We start from the raw sequence: 16,599 nt of genomic DNA on the forward strand, positions 1-16,599 counted from the left end.
ATTCTCTTGCTTACAAACATATTGCAAGGTATTTGCAGTCTTCTCTTTCATCATCGTATCAGTGCTAGTTGAAAATGAAAATACATAGTATATTACATAAAAAAGAAAGAAGGGAGTATATTTCTCTATGGAGAACTAACAGAGAGCTGTTCATAGGTTTAGAGGGAGACACCACTAAATAGAGCTAAGAGAAAAATGGTATCTACTTGTGGTTTCAAGGACTGCTGCTACATCATTCTTCTACCCAAAAGTTTATAACTTCATTGGAAGTTATGAATTTATGTGATTGTATGTCCCCAATTCTATACACAAGTGGGCTCATAGTTAATACAAACAGAAACTCAACACAGGAATCAATGTTTTAAATTAAACCAAAGATTTAAATACAATAACTCTGTAATTCAGTTGTGATACTACAGCACCCATAAGAAACCACGACCTGCAAACAGGTTATAACCACAAAAAACGAAGTTATATTTGCTGATCATGTTATCCTCAATTAATTTATCTCCTAAAACAAAACTGTTTTATGCACAAAGTCATTGCAATACGGTCAACTAAAACCAAAAATCAAAAAAATCAAAGTCTTTCTTCTTATAGCAGAAACAATTACACTCTACATGAAATCAGAGATCTCAGTGAGCAAATGCATAAATTGTGGAATTAAAATCAACAAAAATAATTTAAGTACTTCAATTAAAAGATATACTGTGCATAAGGAATGTACACAGCATTCAAACAAATGCAGTAATAGCAACATTCTTTCTCATTAATTCCAATTGTACTGGATTGTACCAGGCACTGGATAAATAGCAGATAGTCTCAAAGCACAGAACCCATGCCACTGTCTCAGTTAGCTCTTTTACATTAATACATAAAAACACAAATAGTTTGCTTTTGACTCCTGACAATGAGTCTATTATCAGACTCATACTTTGGAGGTCAAATATCTCATCCAAGGAGACCTCTTCCAGTCCATATTCCATAAGTTACATCAGTTTTCTCTGTTTTCCAGAACTAAGAAAGCAGTGGAACTCCAGAACTCTGAAACCTGTGGAAGATGGGCAAAAGGAAGAAGAACAATACAGAAGATGAATTGATGCCCTGAAAAGTCAACTGAATATTAGAGACAATTGACTTTACTAAGAGAGTTCTAGATTACTGTTAAAACAGAGTTTACTTACTACACCCCATAATTTTTGTAAAAATTCCCTTAAACTGTTTACCCCTTTTTATCCCTGGTTGCTCATTGGTTGATTCCCTATATGGTTGCAACCCTTCCCTCCTTATCCATATAAAGTTGTAACCCTTCCCACATTATCTTAGTTTGGGCAAACGCCCTCCTTCCCTTTCCATATTTGTCATGTTCACACCCACTGTTCTAGAAAGTTCACTGCTTCCCCTATATAAAGGGGTGCCATCTTAATAAAGTGCTCACTCTTGCTTGACCTGCAACCTGTCTCGAACTCCTGAGTGGATCTTTCTAGTATTTGCAGCCGGGCTGTAATAGAAACCAACCAGGGTACTGCACTAGGCTTACAAAACACGGGAAAACCTGGGAAGCAGGCCAGAGGGATTCTTAAAATGATGAAAAAGGCACAACTTAAAAAAAAGTAGAAAGTATTAATAACAACTAAGTGGAGATGACAAATCACAGTAAGGAGAAGGCCAACAGATTGCTAGAAGACAAGGCACACAAATGCAACAGAGCAGCCAGCAGGCTCAGCAGTGGGACAATAACGTACTTCAGAAGCATCTGAGGCTAAAGGTTAAAGTGCCCAAACAGTCTGCATGCATAAACACACCCACTGCTGCCAGCCTCCCTACCTTCTGTATCTGTATATCTGCACTCAAACAAGACAGCTCAGTGCTACTCCTGGGCAAAGCAGAACCAAAATCCCCCTTATCTTCCAACAGAAAACCACTTTTTATAGATGTGCTCCCAAAAGTTAATAATTTAGCAAGCCATTCTCTGTTTCTGAGGGAAAAAAAAGCAGTTGTCTAATCACATCCACTTTGCTACTAAATGATTTGCTACCAAACAATTTGCTACCACCACTTAGCAAGTAAAGGTGAACTAGCTGAACACTGGATTGTCAACAGTGTAAGATTTTAGTTACTACCCCTGACATACACACTTACTACCAATACTGATGTGGTACAGAAAAATATTCACTGGATCATATTGGCTATGCTCTCTAATTATTTAGTCAGTCTTCAAATTTTACTATATAAAATCTAATGACTATGGACTGATGAAATTAAACAGCTATCCAAAATAATACTAGAAATAAAGAACAGACATTTCCTTTTACACACTATCAAAGCATGACTCACCTTGGAGATCTGTATTATCAACGTTAAATTAAACATAGAAAATGTGTAATAGAAAAACTCAGTGTAATGCATGAGTACTCTTTGAAAAAACTATCTAAAAATTCTTAGCCTAATTATATTCACTGTAATAGTCACTACTGAAAGGATACACTACATTTTTGTAAAAGGGCTACTGAAAAAAAGGGCATTCATTAATCACAAAGGTTTTCTGCTTTTTTTACAAGCATTGGATATTTCCTCTTTGACAAGCCCATAAAAGTAAGTCTTCCACCCTGAGATACCCTTTAAGTGCATCTCCATTACTCAGAAAAATACTGCATGTTAATATTTTCCCTTCTACTCACCATGTTAAACACAAATAATGCTTTACTCCACCGTGATTCACTACAGTTTGTTTCACATGAAATCTGAATTGTTGAAACAGGTTAATATCTTTGTACTGAAGTAAAAAAGGAGCATTAAAGAAACAAGTGTTTCATAGATGTGCACTGGAGAACTGCAATGATAAAAAAGCAAGGAAGGATAACTATGCAGTTTACTTTTTCTGGCATAAAGGTAAAATTTTAGCTTTGCAGGTAGTTGTCCAGGGAAATAAACACAGACATCCAAAAACTACAGGAACAAAAGAAAGAAAGATAATGAGGGTGAAAAGGAAATACTAACTCTGTCAATTTCTCTATGTACAGATTTGCTGAGATAGACGACCTATTTTATTCTTATCTTTCTTGATATTTTGCCAAGTTGCATCTACAATTTTTCTTTGCCAAATCAGGCTATTAGTGCCTAATACCTTTGATGTAAGAACTCAGATAGGAATCCCGATGAAGAAAAGTAAACCTAAGTTGCAATGCCTAGATCAAAAGACAGCCAAAAGAAGAGATTATTGATAAATTGTTTCATAGTTAACAGACTGATGGTATATACACTGCCATAAGCTGAAGCTACTCTTAATTACTTCAGAGCAACAATGAAACACTGTGCTTCTACAGTCACTTTACATCAAATTTTAACTTTTCACAAAGCAAGACCTCTGGGGAAGGAAGTGAATCTTTCCATGGCAAGCAGAGACACCCCAAGCTACAGCACCAACCTGAGACAGTTTTGACATCGGAAGTATCGGGAAAGAACTGTGTATACAGACTGTATATACTCAAGAAGCTGTGACTAACTCCAGTCCTCTAGGATGACAGTGTTGGTTCACCAAGCTAAGAACTCCCATAAGCTCACAAAACCACACATGCAGCCTCATCTCTGAATTGCAGGCTTACTTTTAATGCCCTTATCATTTCCCAATTAACAAAAAATTTTTTTAAGCTATTTGCTAACTTGCTCACCCTATGCCTCTTATAAGCCAGGGATGTCCTGATAACAATACATTTTTATGATGTTTATTCATCAGCTCTGATAACCAAAGGTTTCTTTTCTGCCTCCAAACTGGCTCAATAGCTAAACAGCAACTCAAACAGATGGAACATTGTCAGTTTTCTTTGTCTACATACAAACAGAAGCAAGGAGAATAGACATAGTTCCAACACAAAAATTCCACTACCACTGAGGCTAAAACCGCATATTTACATGAGGTTTCAGGACCTGCTCACCAAAAGATCTGCCAGAAATACCTTCCAATAGTTACTATCTCAAATTCTGGTTTGAAAATTTGTGCTTTAACTTGGACAACTGTGCTTGGGAAAAGAAGGGCAAGCCCAGAAATTATATCTGAGCGATAAGATCCTTTAGTCTTTTAAAAACCTAACAATTCCCCAAACCATTTTCTATCATAGCCTACAGCACTACATTTTCTCCCACTAACAACAAAAATTCTTACTTTGATCCTCACAATGCCCACTGGAAAGCAGTTTGCCGCAGTGATACCAATACAATAAGTCATCTAAACACCTCTGCATGTAGCACCACCCAATCTGGTGTACCAAATGCACACTCTCCTGCTGATTACAGAGACTATACCACCCTTGCCAGATGCTCTAAAGCTGGGACAGTTTCAAAAATCACAGCAGCAGAAATCAGCCAGAATCTTCTACAGCACTGTATATACAAGCAACTCAGTGCTGACCGTACTATGAGGAGTATATTTTCATGTGCCACCTGCTGCACTAACAGCAGTGTTAACGACCAAAGGCAGAGACAGCCTATTCACCAGAGGACTCACTGGCTGGCATCAGAGATGGACAAAAAACAAAGCCAGAAATTACTCCACCGAATATGCTCTCAAGAACACGAATTGGAGCCAGTTCTCTTTAGGGGTTAGCTGCGAAATGATGCAACACCTGTTGTGTTAGGAATTTGAGCCACTCTAAACGAAGTGTTCCAAATGTCTTCCTACCAAGCTAGTGTAGCGGCAGTGTTTGCAGCTACGCTATGTGTTGCTCTGCAACTTGGGAGTTTGCTGTGCTCAGAGCGGGGCTCAGCAAGGGCACTTCCATAGACAGAGGTGTATTTCGAATGGCACTGGATGCACAGAGAAATTTTGGAAGACAAGACTCTGCCTGCTCTCCTAGGGGCTGCCAATTCCATTGGGGTATAATAGGTTGCTTTGACTTTGCTCTCAGCTGAACAGACACAGAGTCAGAAGTGCCAGAACACTGTGTCTGTGGAGCATGTGAATCAGCAGCATTTTTGTTCCTGGTGAAGCTTACTGGTTTATAAAGAGCATTTCAGTTGAGATCCTCTCAAGAAAAAGGGAGAAGCGGAAGACTTCCTCTGCTTGCCACGTAACATAGAGGGGGGTTGCTAACCTCAGCTGAACTCAGCAAATACTTAATGTCTGGTAATGTATTTCCCTGGTTTGGACAAATCCATCTTGGCTTTGCTTATGACAAATGAAATAATACAGAGTAACTTTTCTAATACGCTTTGTTACCCCCACCCAGACATTGTCTATTTCATTGTCTTCTACACATCCGATCTTGCTTCTTCCTTGTGGAAATTGGAAGAATGTAACTTACCAATTACTGTCTTATGTACACAAGTTTGAACTTGTACAAAGTGGAGGAGGCTTGGACAGGGACAACATCTAACAAACAGTTTTTAGCACGACACCAACTTCCCCGTTTTTCAGGCAAGAGTTCCTTTTAATAGGAAAGGTCTGGCCTGTACCGCTGACAGGAAGACTTCAAAGACTGATTTACTCTCTTATGTTCATATCAAATGTTTTCTGGATCTTATGTCTTGCCTGTTTCAGCTCAGCACTGTTTGAAAGAAACGTATTATCTTTTTTTATTCCACTTGTCTTGCATCATCGAAAGTATCAAATGTTCTCAAAAGCCTGCAATGTACTTTCTAAATAGCTGCATTTTGGTCTTTGGTGTAAACCGATCTTCCCCCATCTTTATGAACAAGAATGAAGGCTTTGGTTAAGTTTTTTTTCTAAGCCCTGTCTCGACAGTTTTCCACATCACACCCGCCATACAAAGAACCTCAGTCTTTGGCCAACCCAGGTTTATGAATGGCCACATTGTACATCGCATTCTTAAGCCTTCCTTCTTCCAAGACGTTGGAAGCCGAGGGCTCACGGCGGAAGAGCCAGGGATGAAACCTCCAGGCGCCCGGTTCCCCCCCGGAGGGGCTTCCTGCCCTTTCCCGCTGAGCCCCCGCGGCGGCCCCGCCGAGCTGCACGGCCGGGCTGCCGCTGCGCTGCCGGGCTCGGACCGCCGCGCCCTCCGCCCCGCATCCCTCCCCGCCCGCGGCACGGAGCCCCCCGTCCCGGCTGCCGCTGCCGCCCACTGCCACATCACCACGGAGCCCGGCCGCTGCTTCCTTCCGTCCTTCCTTCCTTGCTTCCTTCCTTGCTTCCCTCCGCTCTCCCCCCGCGCGCCCACCTGCCCGCTCACCCAGCTCGGCGCCCTGTTGCTCAGTTTGACTTTCTTGCACTGGCTCTCGGGCAGCTCCATGGACGCGGGGGCACCGAGTGGAGAAGGAGGAGAAGGAGGAGGAGAAGGAAGGGAGGAAAACGCGCCTTCCCGACTGATGCTCGGCGAGGATGAATCCGCTGCCGCCAGGGAGCTGCGTCGTCTGCGCACACCCGCGGCTCGGCCAAAGGTGGTGCAGGGAGGAGCCGCGGCCCCGCGGCAGGGAGGGAGAGAGGGAGGGAAGGAGGGAGGGAGGGAGGGAAAGAGAGAGGGAGGGAAAGAGAGAGGGAGGGGACGGGAGGAAGGAGAGACGGCGGCCGGAGCCCCACACGCGCGTGCGCCGCGCCGTGACGCGCCCGGGGCGGGCGGGGTCCTCGCGAGGCGCCACTTCCGGTACCGGCAGGGCTGTCACTGTGCGTGTCCGTGTCCGTGTCCCTGTCCACGCCACTGCCCTTGGCCATCTCTCTGCCCGTGTCCCTGCTACTGCCCGCCACCCGGCTCGGCGCCCGCCAGCGCTGCTCGCTTCATTCGAGAGGACGCAGTCTTGAGCGATGAGGAGAGGACATAAAGTCTTACGATGCATCAAGGGGAGGTTTAGGCTGGATATCAGGAGGAATTTCTTCACGGAAAGGGTGATTAGACATTGGAATGGGCTGCGCAGGAGGATGCTGGAGTCGCCGTCCCTGTAGGTGTTTAAGAAAAGGCTAGGCGTGGCACTTCGTGCCGTGATCTAGTTGACAAGGTGGTGTTGGGGCTCAGCGACCTCGGAGGTCTTTTCCGATCTAATTGATCCTGTGCTTCCCAACTGCCCTCCACTACGATATTAAGCTTGAGCTGCACAGTGGAAGTGTTCTCTCGCGTGTGGTGCTCCCCGCCTTTTCCATTATCGCACAGAGAGGCTGTTCCGCCCCTCAGGAAAAACTGTGGGCCAGGGAAAGGTGCAGAGTGGCTGTCACATAATTGTGTAGCAGGGCAAGCTAAAGACACAGCCAGAGCACAGCACTCCTTCCCCTGCCTTTGAAGAAAAGGGGGCTTTGCTGCAAAACCTTAGCTTGGAGGTGATGAAACTGAGAAGCCGTAGAGTGGGCATGGGTGGTGATGCTGTCATGACTGACTGGAAAGACAAGGACTATTTCGGTTGAATCTCCCACCTTAGAAAGATCTCCCCAGCAAACACAGCTAATCCCGTGCTGCGCTCTAGGAATTGTCACTTATTGTGAATTTAGAACCAGAAGTTCTTGGGTACTTATTTCCAGAACTGAACTGCTGTAGCAGTCGGGTGCTAATCTTAAGGCGGAGATGATGGCATGCTAACAGGAGTGGCATTTGCTGTACAAATATTAGAACTTAAAATTTTGTTAGTTCGAGGAAGGAAGTGCTTTAGCACTTAAAGGTGGAATGGTGCTGTAATTACAGGAGTTACATGTATTGTATAAGCATTAGTCTATCCACAATCTATCTGTATCATGTTTGTTCTCTGATGGTTTAAACAGAAAGTAAAAAAGCTTTCCTTGTGGATCAGTGTTTACCCCTGCTATATCAGAAAGATATCCTTCCAAAGAAACTAAGTTGTTGGTTTAAAAGCATGTATTGATATTCTGATTAAAAGCTTAAAATCTTTATGCAAGGTAGATGATGTCTCTGAAATCAAGAAAAAATAGTTGGAAATGCTCTCAGGCAATTTGAAGGTCAGATGGAATGAATACAATGTAACTAAGAAATTTTAAAATTGCAGTTATTTATTTAGGCTTGACTAGAACATTATATCATGTGTTTTCCTGCAAGTAACTGTTCAACAGATGGTCCTTGGCTGCATTCTGACCATGAAAAACAATGACAGAGCCAGGGCTTGGATTTTAATTGGCAAAATCTCCCACACAATGCTCTCCCAAGTATGGAAAGAGAACCAGCACAGTACTGTGGAAAGGTGAGTTAAGATCTTCCCCCTGTTAACTATTCAGTTATGTGTAGGGTGTGCTTGGTTACCTGTGCTTTGCACACCATTGTTTTACATGGTTTGAGAGTAATTCTCAAAGTTATTTGTTGTCACATTCCTTTTAAAATTGTACTGCTATTTTATTATAATTACATTGATCTAGATAGGTACTGTTCATTCTGCAGTTTGAGAGACAATAGTGGAAAGACATTGGTTTGCAACAGTTGTAAATTAAATCTAAAATAAAGGCAGCCCACCTAATTATGCAGCAGTGACTTCTTACAGGTCCATTTGGCTCCCCTGTAATACCCACTCATTGGCTGGGAGCAAACCAGCAGATTTTTTTAAATGGTCTGCATAGGCGTTTTGCTTTGGTCAGCTCCTTGCCAGCAAGGAGTCCTATCCCATCATGGCATCTTTTTTGCCACCTACTTACTGAAGAAATGTTGTTTAATTCTGATTTGAAGGTTGAGAAAACACGGCTTTGAGCACAGGTGAAGTTTCAGGCAATGGTATTTAGAGTTTGAAAAATCGAAAGAGAAGAAAATGCAGTTGTATTAATTACCATGTATGCACAATACTGCCCAAACGGATTGAAGGCAGGGAGCTGCATGATTCCTTCCAGAAAATGTTGAAAAAACCCTGATGAACGGACCATATACTAGTGAAATGTGAAGTATATCTGCAAATACAGACACTATTGGTCAGACAATGACATAATCTTAGAGGTGATAAAAAAACCTGTTTCTGAGCAGCAATTCCTAAAACACATCACCTTTTACAATTATACTAACATTCTAAAATAATGTAGACATACATATGCATATATAATATAGTAGAATATTGTAGTAAAGCCACACATGTAGATGAGGTACATCACAGAATGGAAGGAACCACCAGTGAGCTCATGTGGTCCAACCTCCCTGCTCAAGCAAGGTCATCCTAGAATACATTGCACAGAATTGTGTCCTGATGGTTCTTCAATATCTCCAGTGAGGGAGACTCCACAGCCTCCCTGGGCAATCTGTTCCAGTGCTTGCTCACCCACAAAATACAGAAGTTCTTCCTCATAGAATCAGAATCATAAAATCATAGAATCATAAAATAGCTTGGTTTGGAAGGGACCTTAAAGATCACCTATTTCCAAGTCCCCTCTCTTGGCGCACCTTTCACTAGACCAGGTTGCTGATATTCAAATGGAACATCCTGTACATCAGTTTCTGCCTGTTGCTTCTTGTCCTATTGCTCGGCACCACCAAGAAGAGCCTGGCTCCATCCTCCCTCCCTTCAGATACTTATGGACATTGATGAGGTCCCCTCTCAGTTGTCTGTTCTTGAGGCTGAACAGGCCCAACTCCCTCAGCCTTTCCTCACAAGAGAGATGCTCTAGTCCCCTCATAATCCTTGTTGCCCTCCACTGGACCTGCTCCAGGAGCTCCGTGTCTCTCTTGTACTCAGGAGCCCAGCACTGGACACAGCACTCCAGATGCAGCCTCACTGGGGCTGAGTAGAGGGGCAGAATCACCTCCCTCAACCTGCTTGCTATGCTCTTCCAAATGCAATATATCAGGCAATAATCAATATTTACATATTTTACAGAGGCTAATGTCACAAGCATAGGTCATATTTCATCAGTTCTTGTCAATGCTGTTTCAGTGGAAATGCAAATATAATTTTGTTGTACAGAAGTTTGACATAAAAGTCCATCCAGACCTACCCATGCATTTTGCTTCTTTACCTTCTTAACCTCCTTAAACTATTAAAGAGGGACATGAGCATAGCATTCTTTAAATATAGGGACAAAATATATGTTAATTTATGTGAAGATCTGGTAAAAATTAGCAGCCTGTGAGTTCTTTGTAATGTAGTGTATAAGTTCTGTAACACTATCAAGGGGTAAGTTGCAATTCCACTTTCCTGAAACCTTTAATGATTGCATTGATTTTGATATCCAAGCCAGGTGTTTTCTGAACTTCAAAAGCAAATTTCTGTGGGAGCCCTTAGTGAAATTCAAATCAATATGAATTGCTGTCATTTCGTAATCTGCTTCTTTCAAGCTGAGTTCAAAAACTGTTCTCATGACAGCAGGTGCTCTTGCAGCCCTTCTCTATGGAGCTAATAAAGCTGCAGAGCTAAGGCCTGTGCCCTTGATAAATGTCAGTGTGGTCAGAGAATGAAGGCAGAATTGAACTAAAAGACTATGAGATAAATATTTGGCCAGTCTGAACTCCCCAAAAAAAGACTCACTCAACCTCTGAAAGAACCATGAGGATTTAGTATCCTTGAGTTGATTGTGATGCTGAATACTCCTGTCAAAAAGCTACTCTGTAAAATGACAATAATAAATTTGGATTTAATGTTCTTGCAGGAGCAACAAATCCAAAATATCCACTACTGTTGGGCTTAATTTCAAAAAGAGAAATTACATAAAAATTGACTTATTTTTTAAAAAGAAGGTACTAGAAAACATAGACAGCCCAGGGACTAGTTAAAGAAACTATGCTGGATTCTGACTTGAAGGTTGGGAAAACACAGTCTTTGAGCACAGATGAAGTTTTAGGCAAAGTGCCCTACACCCATATAATACCACTGAAAGACTCTCAGCCAAAGAACAAATTGTACATACAGACATGCTGACCAGACCAAGTCAGGGAAATCCTTTCAATTCTACTTAAAGACAATGACATAGAAAAAATTCTCTCCTGAGTTAGCTTCTGCATAGCCAGTTGTACTATCTAATACCAGACAATCCCAGATATATAGTGAGATTCACAATGTGCATTATTTAACATTATCAAGCAGAGAGAGACACAGGGTACCATACAGTTTTAATCTCCAGTAAAATCTGAACTACTGATCATATTAGGAAAAAGATAAGACTTCATCCTGGGTTATATTCCAAAGAAACATATACATTTTCAGGGGAAAATCAGCTTTTTAAAGAAAAAAAATTTTTAGATACAAAATTAAAAAATCATGATGTTTAATATTTATTTTTACACGGTGTGTCACCAGACAATCTGTCCCAAGATGTCAGTTGAAATAACAGAGATAAATCAAGCTTTAGAATTCAAAATACTCAAATATATTAAATAGTAGGAAAAAATTCTTCAATGAAAGGCTGCTCAGACATTGTAACAAGCTGCTCAGAGAAGTGGTGGAATCACCATCCCCGGAAGTGTTCAAAAAATGTGTAAATGTGGCACTTTGTGACATGGTTTAGTGATGCTAAATGGCATGGCAGTGTTGGGTTAACAGTCAGATTCAATGATCTTACAGGTCTTTTCCAACCTCAGTGATTCTATGATTCTGTAAGATTATTTTGAATACCTTCTAGACATCAATTATAACATAAAAGGAGTGTCTGAATTAAAATTGACTTCAGACTATAGATGAAGTATTCTCTAATAATTTCGTTTAATACTCAGTGGTTAAACACTGAGCACCTACTTGTATATGACTGATATACAAACCTAGATATGCCTTATCTGTAGGTACTACCTTTAATGTGCATGTTCTCTTATTTCTAGGAAGAAAAACAGTATTAATGAAGCATTCTCTATAATCCACCTACAGTTGTCACTTACAATAAAATGAATGAGAAATTAGGGGAGAAACTCATTTAATATTGAAATTGTTCCTCTGGTAAGCATAGTGATCGAACTCTGTTGTCACGTCATGCTCATGTAAAGATGCATCTATTCTTTTTTTTTCTTTTTCCTTGCAAAATGTCCAGAGCAGAGTAACTCAGGTAGTCATGCAGGCTGTCTACACTTTTTTATTTTTTTGAAAGATAGCATTTTCAATGTAGATTACGCTGCCTACATAGAAAAGGCTCATCACTGTTCTGTCAGCAGAGTTTCCAAACATTATTTCTCACATAATAATTCTTCTTTTGACACTATTCTAGTAAGCAAGAGCTTTAGAATGTCTTTTAAACAGATTAAACATTTTTTCAAGTTCCTTTCAAATATCTCTCAACACCAGAAACAGGACCATGAAGCAATCTCTCTCACTCCCCAGGAAAAACTATCCAAAGCCATGTACGTGTTGAATTACCTCAACCATCAAGAGAATGACAACACACCAGTGCAAAGACATTTTTCTCAGAGTCCGTTACAAAACATATCCAAAGCTAAAGTACTTTATAAAGATTTGATAACTAATGAATGGAAAGGTCCTTTTTCCTTAGTTACATGGGGAAAAGGACACGCTTGCATCTCCACAGATACGGGAACAATATGGGTACCAGCGAGAAGAGTGAAAATCTTCAATGGACCATCGTCATCCTCGTCACCGTCATCATCCCTCCCACCTGTGAACAACCATTAAGGGACCCCATACCATGGGCCTTGTCCAAACAAGAAAATATATGGGTAAAACTAACTCAGAGTATGAATACCGATTCCCTATGTTTAACTACTTTAAATTTTGATGACCTTTAAAGAACATGTCTAATTGATCTACCCGTGAAACATTCTACTCAATGGTTCTTAAGACTTCATTCACCTAGAGAAATTGAACCCCTAAAAATAGATTTCCTTGGCACTCTAAAAGCTAGCCTTTGCTTAATGTTTAAAAAGCGACATTTTACATCTACAGAAAATCATATTGTCACACCTAACTCCCCTTTCTATAAAAATACATCCTTGTGGTGCAATGAGTCCTCTATCCTGTACTCCGAAACCTATACAAAACCTTGGAGTCTCCCCAAAGGGGAATTCTTACTATGTGGAGACCGAGCTTGGTCTGGGATCCCATCTCATCCATTAGGAGGACCTTGCACAATAGGAAAGTTGACAATATTCAATCCTGCCAAGATTCTTTTCCTAAAACATCAACCTCCCATTATATCTAAAAAGGTGTGGGAATCACCGAGCTGTGATCCCACAGTGACTAATGTATGGGATAACTTTACAATCCTCCCAAAAATAGAAACAGAACACGCTCTTAATGTCCTGGAACACATGAAATGCTGGATGGTGGAGGAAGCCAGTGCTATCAGCACTGCCATCCACAGTTTATTGGAAGACTCTCTAGTATTTAAAGACATTTCCTTAAATTACCAAACAGCCATTGACTATTTTTTACTATCCCTAAACCTTGGGTGCCAAGAATTCAAAAATTTATGTTGTTTACATTTCTCTAATTCAAAATCTACCCATTAAAATGTTTATTACAGTATTTCTGATTTAAAAAATTTAATTAATGCAGCACGAGTACCTGCAAACTTTTTTGACGGACTATGATTACCCTCACTTCCCAGTTGGCTAAAGCAAATAGTCTTAGTTTCTCTTTCTGCATCATTAACCTATCTCTAAAAGGAATCATTACCAAGCATGTTTTCCCAGTTTATTTAAAAAACAAGAAAGGAGGAGATGTTGGAGGTGAGGAAGACCATGAGAAAATGGAAACAGCATTTTCACTGTGGAAGGATCAAGGGAGAGGAGAGGTTTCATTTGATGACTGGAAGACCAGCCCTGTCCACACCACTACCTGTGATAACACCAACATTTGAGGACTTTATTGTGGTAGCTTTGTTAAAGTTATAAAACCTATTAGTAGGTTGATTCCCTTATTTTCCCCCTCGTGGACTTTTGCCTGTCAGGCATAGAAACAATCCCTCATAGGTCAGTGTACCCTGAGGTACTGACCAATCATGTTCTCCCCTTGTTAGTCCACTCCCTGTTAACACCTCCCTATGATTGTTAGAGGATTTGCATGCTCCTCCCAGTCTCCACCCTCTTTCCAGACCCTTCTCTACCTAACCCTATAAAACCCACCATTTTGTGTTAATAAAGTAGATCAGCCTTGGCTGTTTGGGTGTTTAGTACTGTCGTGTGTGCCTCTTTTCTGGGTGCGCCTTCAGGGTGAACTCAACCCTCAGCCATTGCCTTGAGCCTATAAATACCACCTACAAGCTAGGCAAGAACCCTGTGCTGGTCCGGTCCTTTCCCCGAACCAAAACTGCAACAGGCTTTTAACCATAAACTCCTTATTCACTGGCCTCCTGTTTGAGGTGCTGTTTTTCCTCCTTCACGAGGTTTGTGTAGTGGAAAAGATGACCGTCAAAAGCTACCTGAGATTAACAAAATTATCATGTGGATACTTCTCCTGTAATGCAGCTTGGGTTGCAGACATGATATGCTCATCTACATTCAAAATAAAATATAGGAAGTCCTGTATAAGTCCCATAGGTCAAAGATAGGAATAGAGGAGGTATTTCTGGGAATCTATTTTCTGTCTTTAGCAAAAGGTTTTAATAAATTCCTTAATAATTGGACTGATATGTATGTCCAGCAGAACAGTGTGGCACAGCTGTTTAAAGAAGCCACAAAGAAAGATCAGCAGAAATGCTGATAAACCCCCGAATTATGAGAATACCACTTGTTTTCTGACATACTGCTGAATGTTTAACTCAGTCTTCATGTCCCACAATACTGAGGATTAGAACTCTCTTCCCAATTATGTTGCAAGTATTACATCTGCTGAGTTTGCTCTTTAGACAAATAAACTCACTCCACGTGCCATCAATGTTCGGAATGAAGTGGTCTGTTTTGGCCAGAAGTGAGAGATGATGGTTGGTGGGCAGTTTCAGGGAATACAATGATGTATTATGTGCAGCTGAACAGATATCATTAAGGTAACAGGATATACTCCTGGCTGTGTTGGATGATGGAAAGGTGTGTCTGACGAAGTTCAAAGAGGTAAATTGAGGAATATACTGGCTAGGAAAGAGTAACAGCTAGGGGCAGTGCAGATGCTAGAACTTAGGCTTAAAACTTCTGCAGAGGTCCCAGGGTGCACACATTGTAAGGTGAAATAAAATACGATTTTTAACAGTGACAGAGGTAGAGCAAAATTGCATAGAGCACAGATTTGAAAAAAAATTTATCTTTATGCTCCATCTTTTGCAAAAAAATGCGTGTCTCCTCTATCAAGCTGGCATTTCAACTGGTGTAAAAGCTGTGATGAATGACCACTAGAGGTCATTCAGTGAATAAGAAATAATTCAGGCTTTCAGTTGAGTGGTTTGCTGACTTGGGGTTTATTTATTTTGTTCTTTTTGTCATTAACATAAAGAAAGAGTGAACTTTACAAGAGAGCTAAGTACTAGATTTCTGAAGATAACTGACTATCCATGTTCTCCACAGGTACTCAGTGATTGTAGGTAGCCCTGTGTGACTGCTGACATTTTCAACAGCGCTAATGAATTTGATTGGGAACTAGGCATACACCTAGAAAGCTGAATACTTTGCTGTGTGCTTCTCTGTGTGTTTAAGTAATTACCACCTTTAAAAAACTGGTCCTAGTTGCAGTGCGGAAATATTTATCTGTTTGACAAATGTCTATTTTCCACGTAACTGTCTATTTTAAATTTAGTTACTATATAGTTTCTCCCTGTCTTTGGCAGATAGAAGAAAGGACATGTGTACTGTTTATTTAAACATCGGGAGTAAAAGTCATAAACTCTAGATAGAGGGATCTCTAGAGAACTCAGAACTAAAGACTGTACAACTTTGAAAGTGTTTTCCCCTTTCTATTCCTCTTAAAGCCTCTGTTCAACATTTGAAGAAAAATACTTTTTTTCCCCCTTTCTTTTTCCACATCTTGGCATGTGACATTATATGTGCGGGAAAAAATCTCCTGGCAAACCTGTAAATAAGCTAAACCTGATGGGATCTCTGAAGTAGGGATGAAACAGAAGAAGGTTATCAGGCAGGAAGATCAGAAGATGCTTGGAGAAGAAAACTAGGAGAAGGATCAGCAGTTACACCTCATGACAGATAAGCAAAAGATGAAGAAATTCTATGCAACAATTCTTATCCTAAAGCCAAAGAAAGATGACATTTCTCAGTTATGGTCATAGTAGGAGAGACAAGCTGAGAATGAAAATGAATGTGAACTAACAGTTTGTTTTCTTAGGGATGAGAACATACAGAGGACTTTCACTCTTGTCAACAATCCCAGGATATAATGTCCCTAGGGCTGTTTTTGCCAAGTCACAACTGTTGAAAAGGAAGTTCTTTCCAAGAGTAGATGGTTTTCAATTAAATAAATATATTGTACATAAAGATTTGCAAAGTAATTTCTAATGTCTCTGTACTATGGAATTGCTTTCTCACCAGTGACAAGTGTTCTACCACTTTGTTTGCTACTCACTACATACATCATTTATCTTAATGATCGTTTTTGTCATTAGAATTCAAACAAACTGTATTTAACGAGGAAGGCCCTTTCTCAGAATTATTTGTAATACAATTTCTTCTTCAGTCATTTGATTTGTTAGAAATGGAAAGTGAGCCATTAGGGTGCTTTTCAATAATTTATTGCTCTCTGCATGCAAATCCACCTCCTAAGAATAACATGTTTAGGAGAAAAAAATATCTATCTCATCTTGAACACAAAATATACTGCTAAATAGAGAGCTGTATCACACACTAACCCCCCCCCCCCCCC

At 40.6% G+C, this 16,599-nt stretch overlaps 1 protein-coding gene and 1 long non-coding RNA gene across 2 annotated transcripts in view; one reads left to right on the forward strand and one right to left on the reverse strand.

Moving 5' to 3' along the window:
* Window positions 1–6,487, reverse strand: part of PAPSS1 (3'-phosphoadenosine 5'-phosphosulfate synthase 1) — a 41,475-nt gene extending 34,988 nt beyond the window's left edge. The window contains exon 1 of the mRNA XM_027884726.1: window positions 6,186–6,487. Coding sequence (XP_027740527.1) covers window positions 6,186–6,245 — 60 coding nt within the window. The 5' untranslated portion in view covers window positions 6,246–6,487. The remainder of the gene's footprint in view (window positions 1–6,185) is intronic.
* A 261-nt stretch (window positions 6,488–6,748) lies between these two features.
* LOC114057909 lies at window positions 6,749–16,391 on the forward strand. The gene is made up of 4 exons (XR_003571332.1): window positions 6,749–8,130; window positions 11,670–11,784; window positions 15,294–15,421; window positions 15,523–16,391. It is a non-coding gene; the product is annotated as an uncharacterized LOC114057909 (long non-coding RNA).
* The last annotated feature ends 208 nt before the right edge of the window (window positions 16,392–16,599 follow it).

The sequence above is a fragment of the Empidonax traillii genome, unplaced genomic scaffold (assembly GCF_003031625.1).
Source record: "Empidonax traillii isolate 1590-97213 ecotype Southwest subspecies unplaced genomic scaffold, ASM303162v1 scaffold154:size1206225, whole genome shotgun sequence".
NCBI classification, from domain to species: Eukaryota; Metazoa; Chordata; class Aves; order Passeriformes; family Tyrannidae; genus Empidonax; species Empidonax traillii.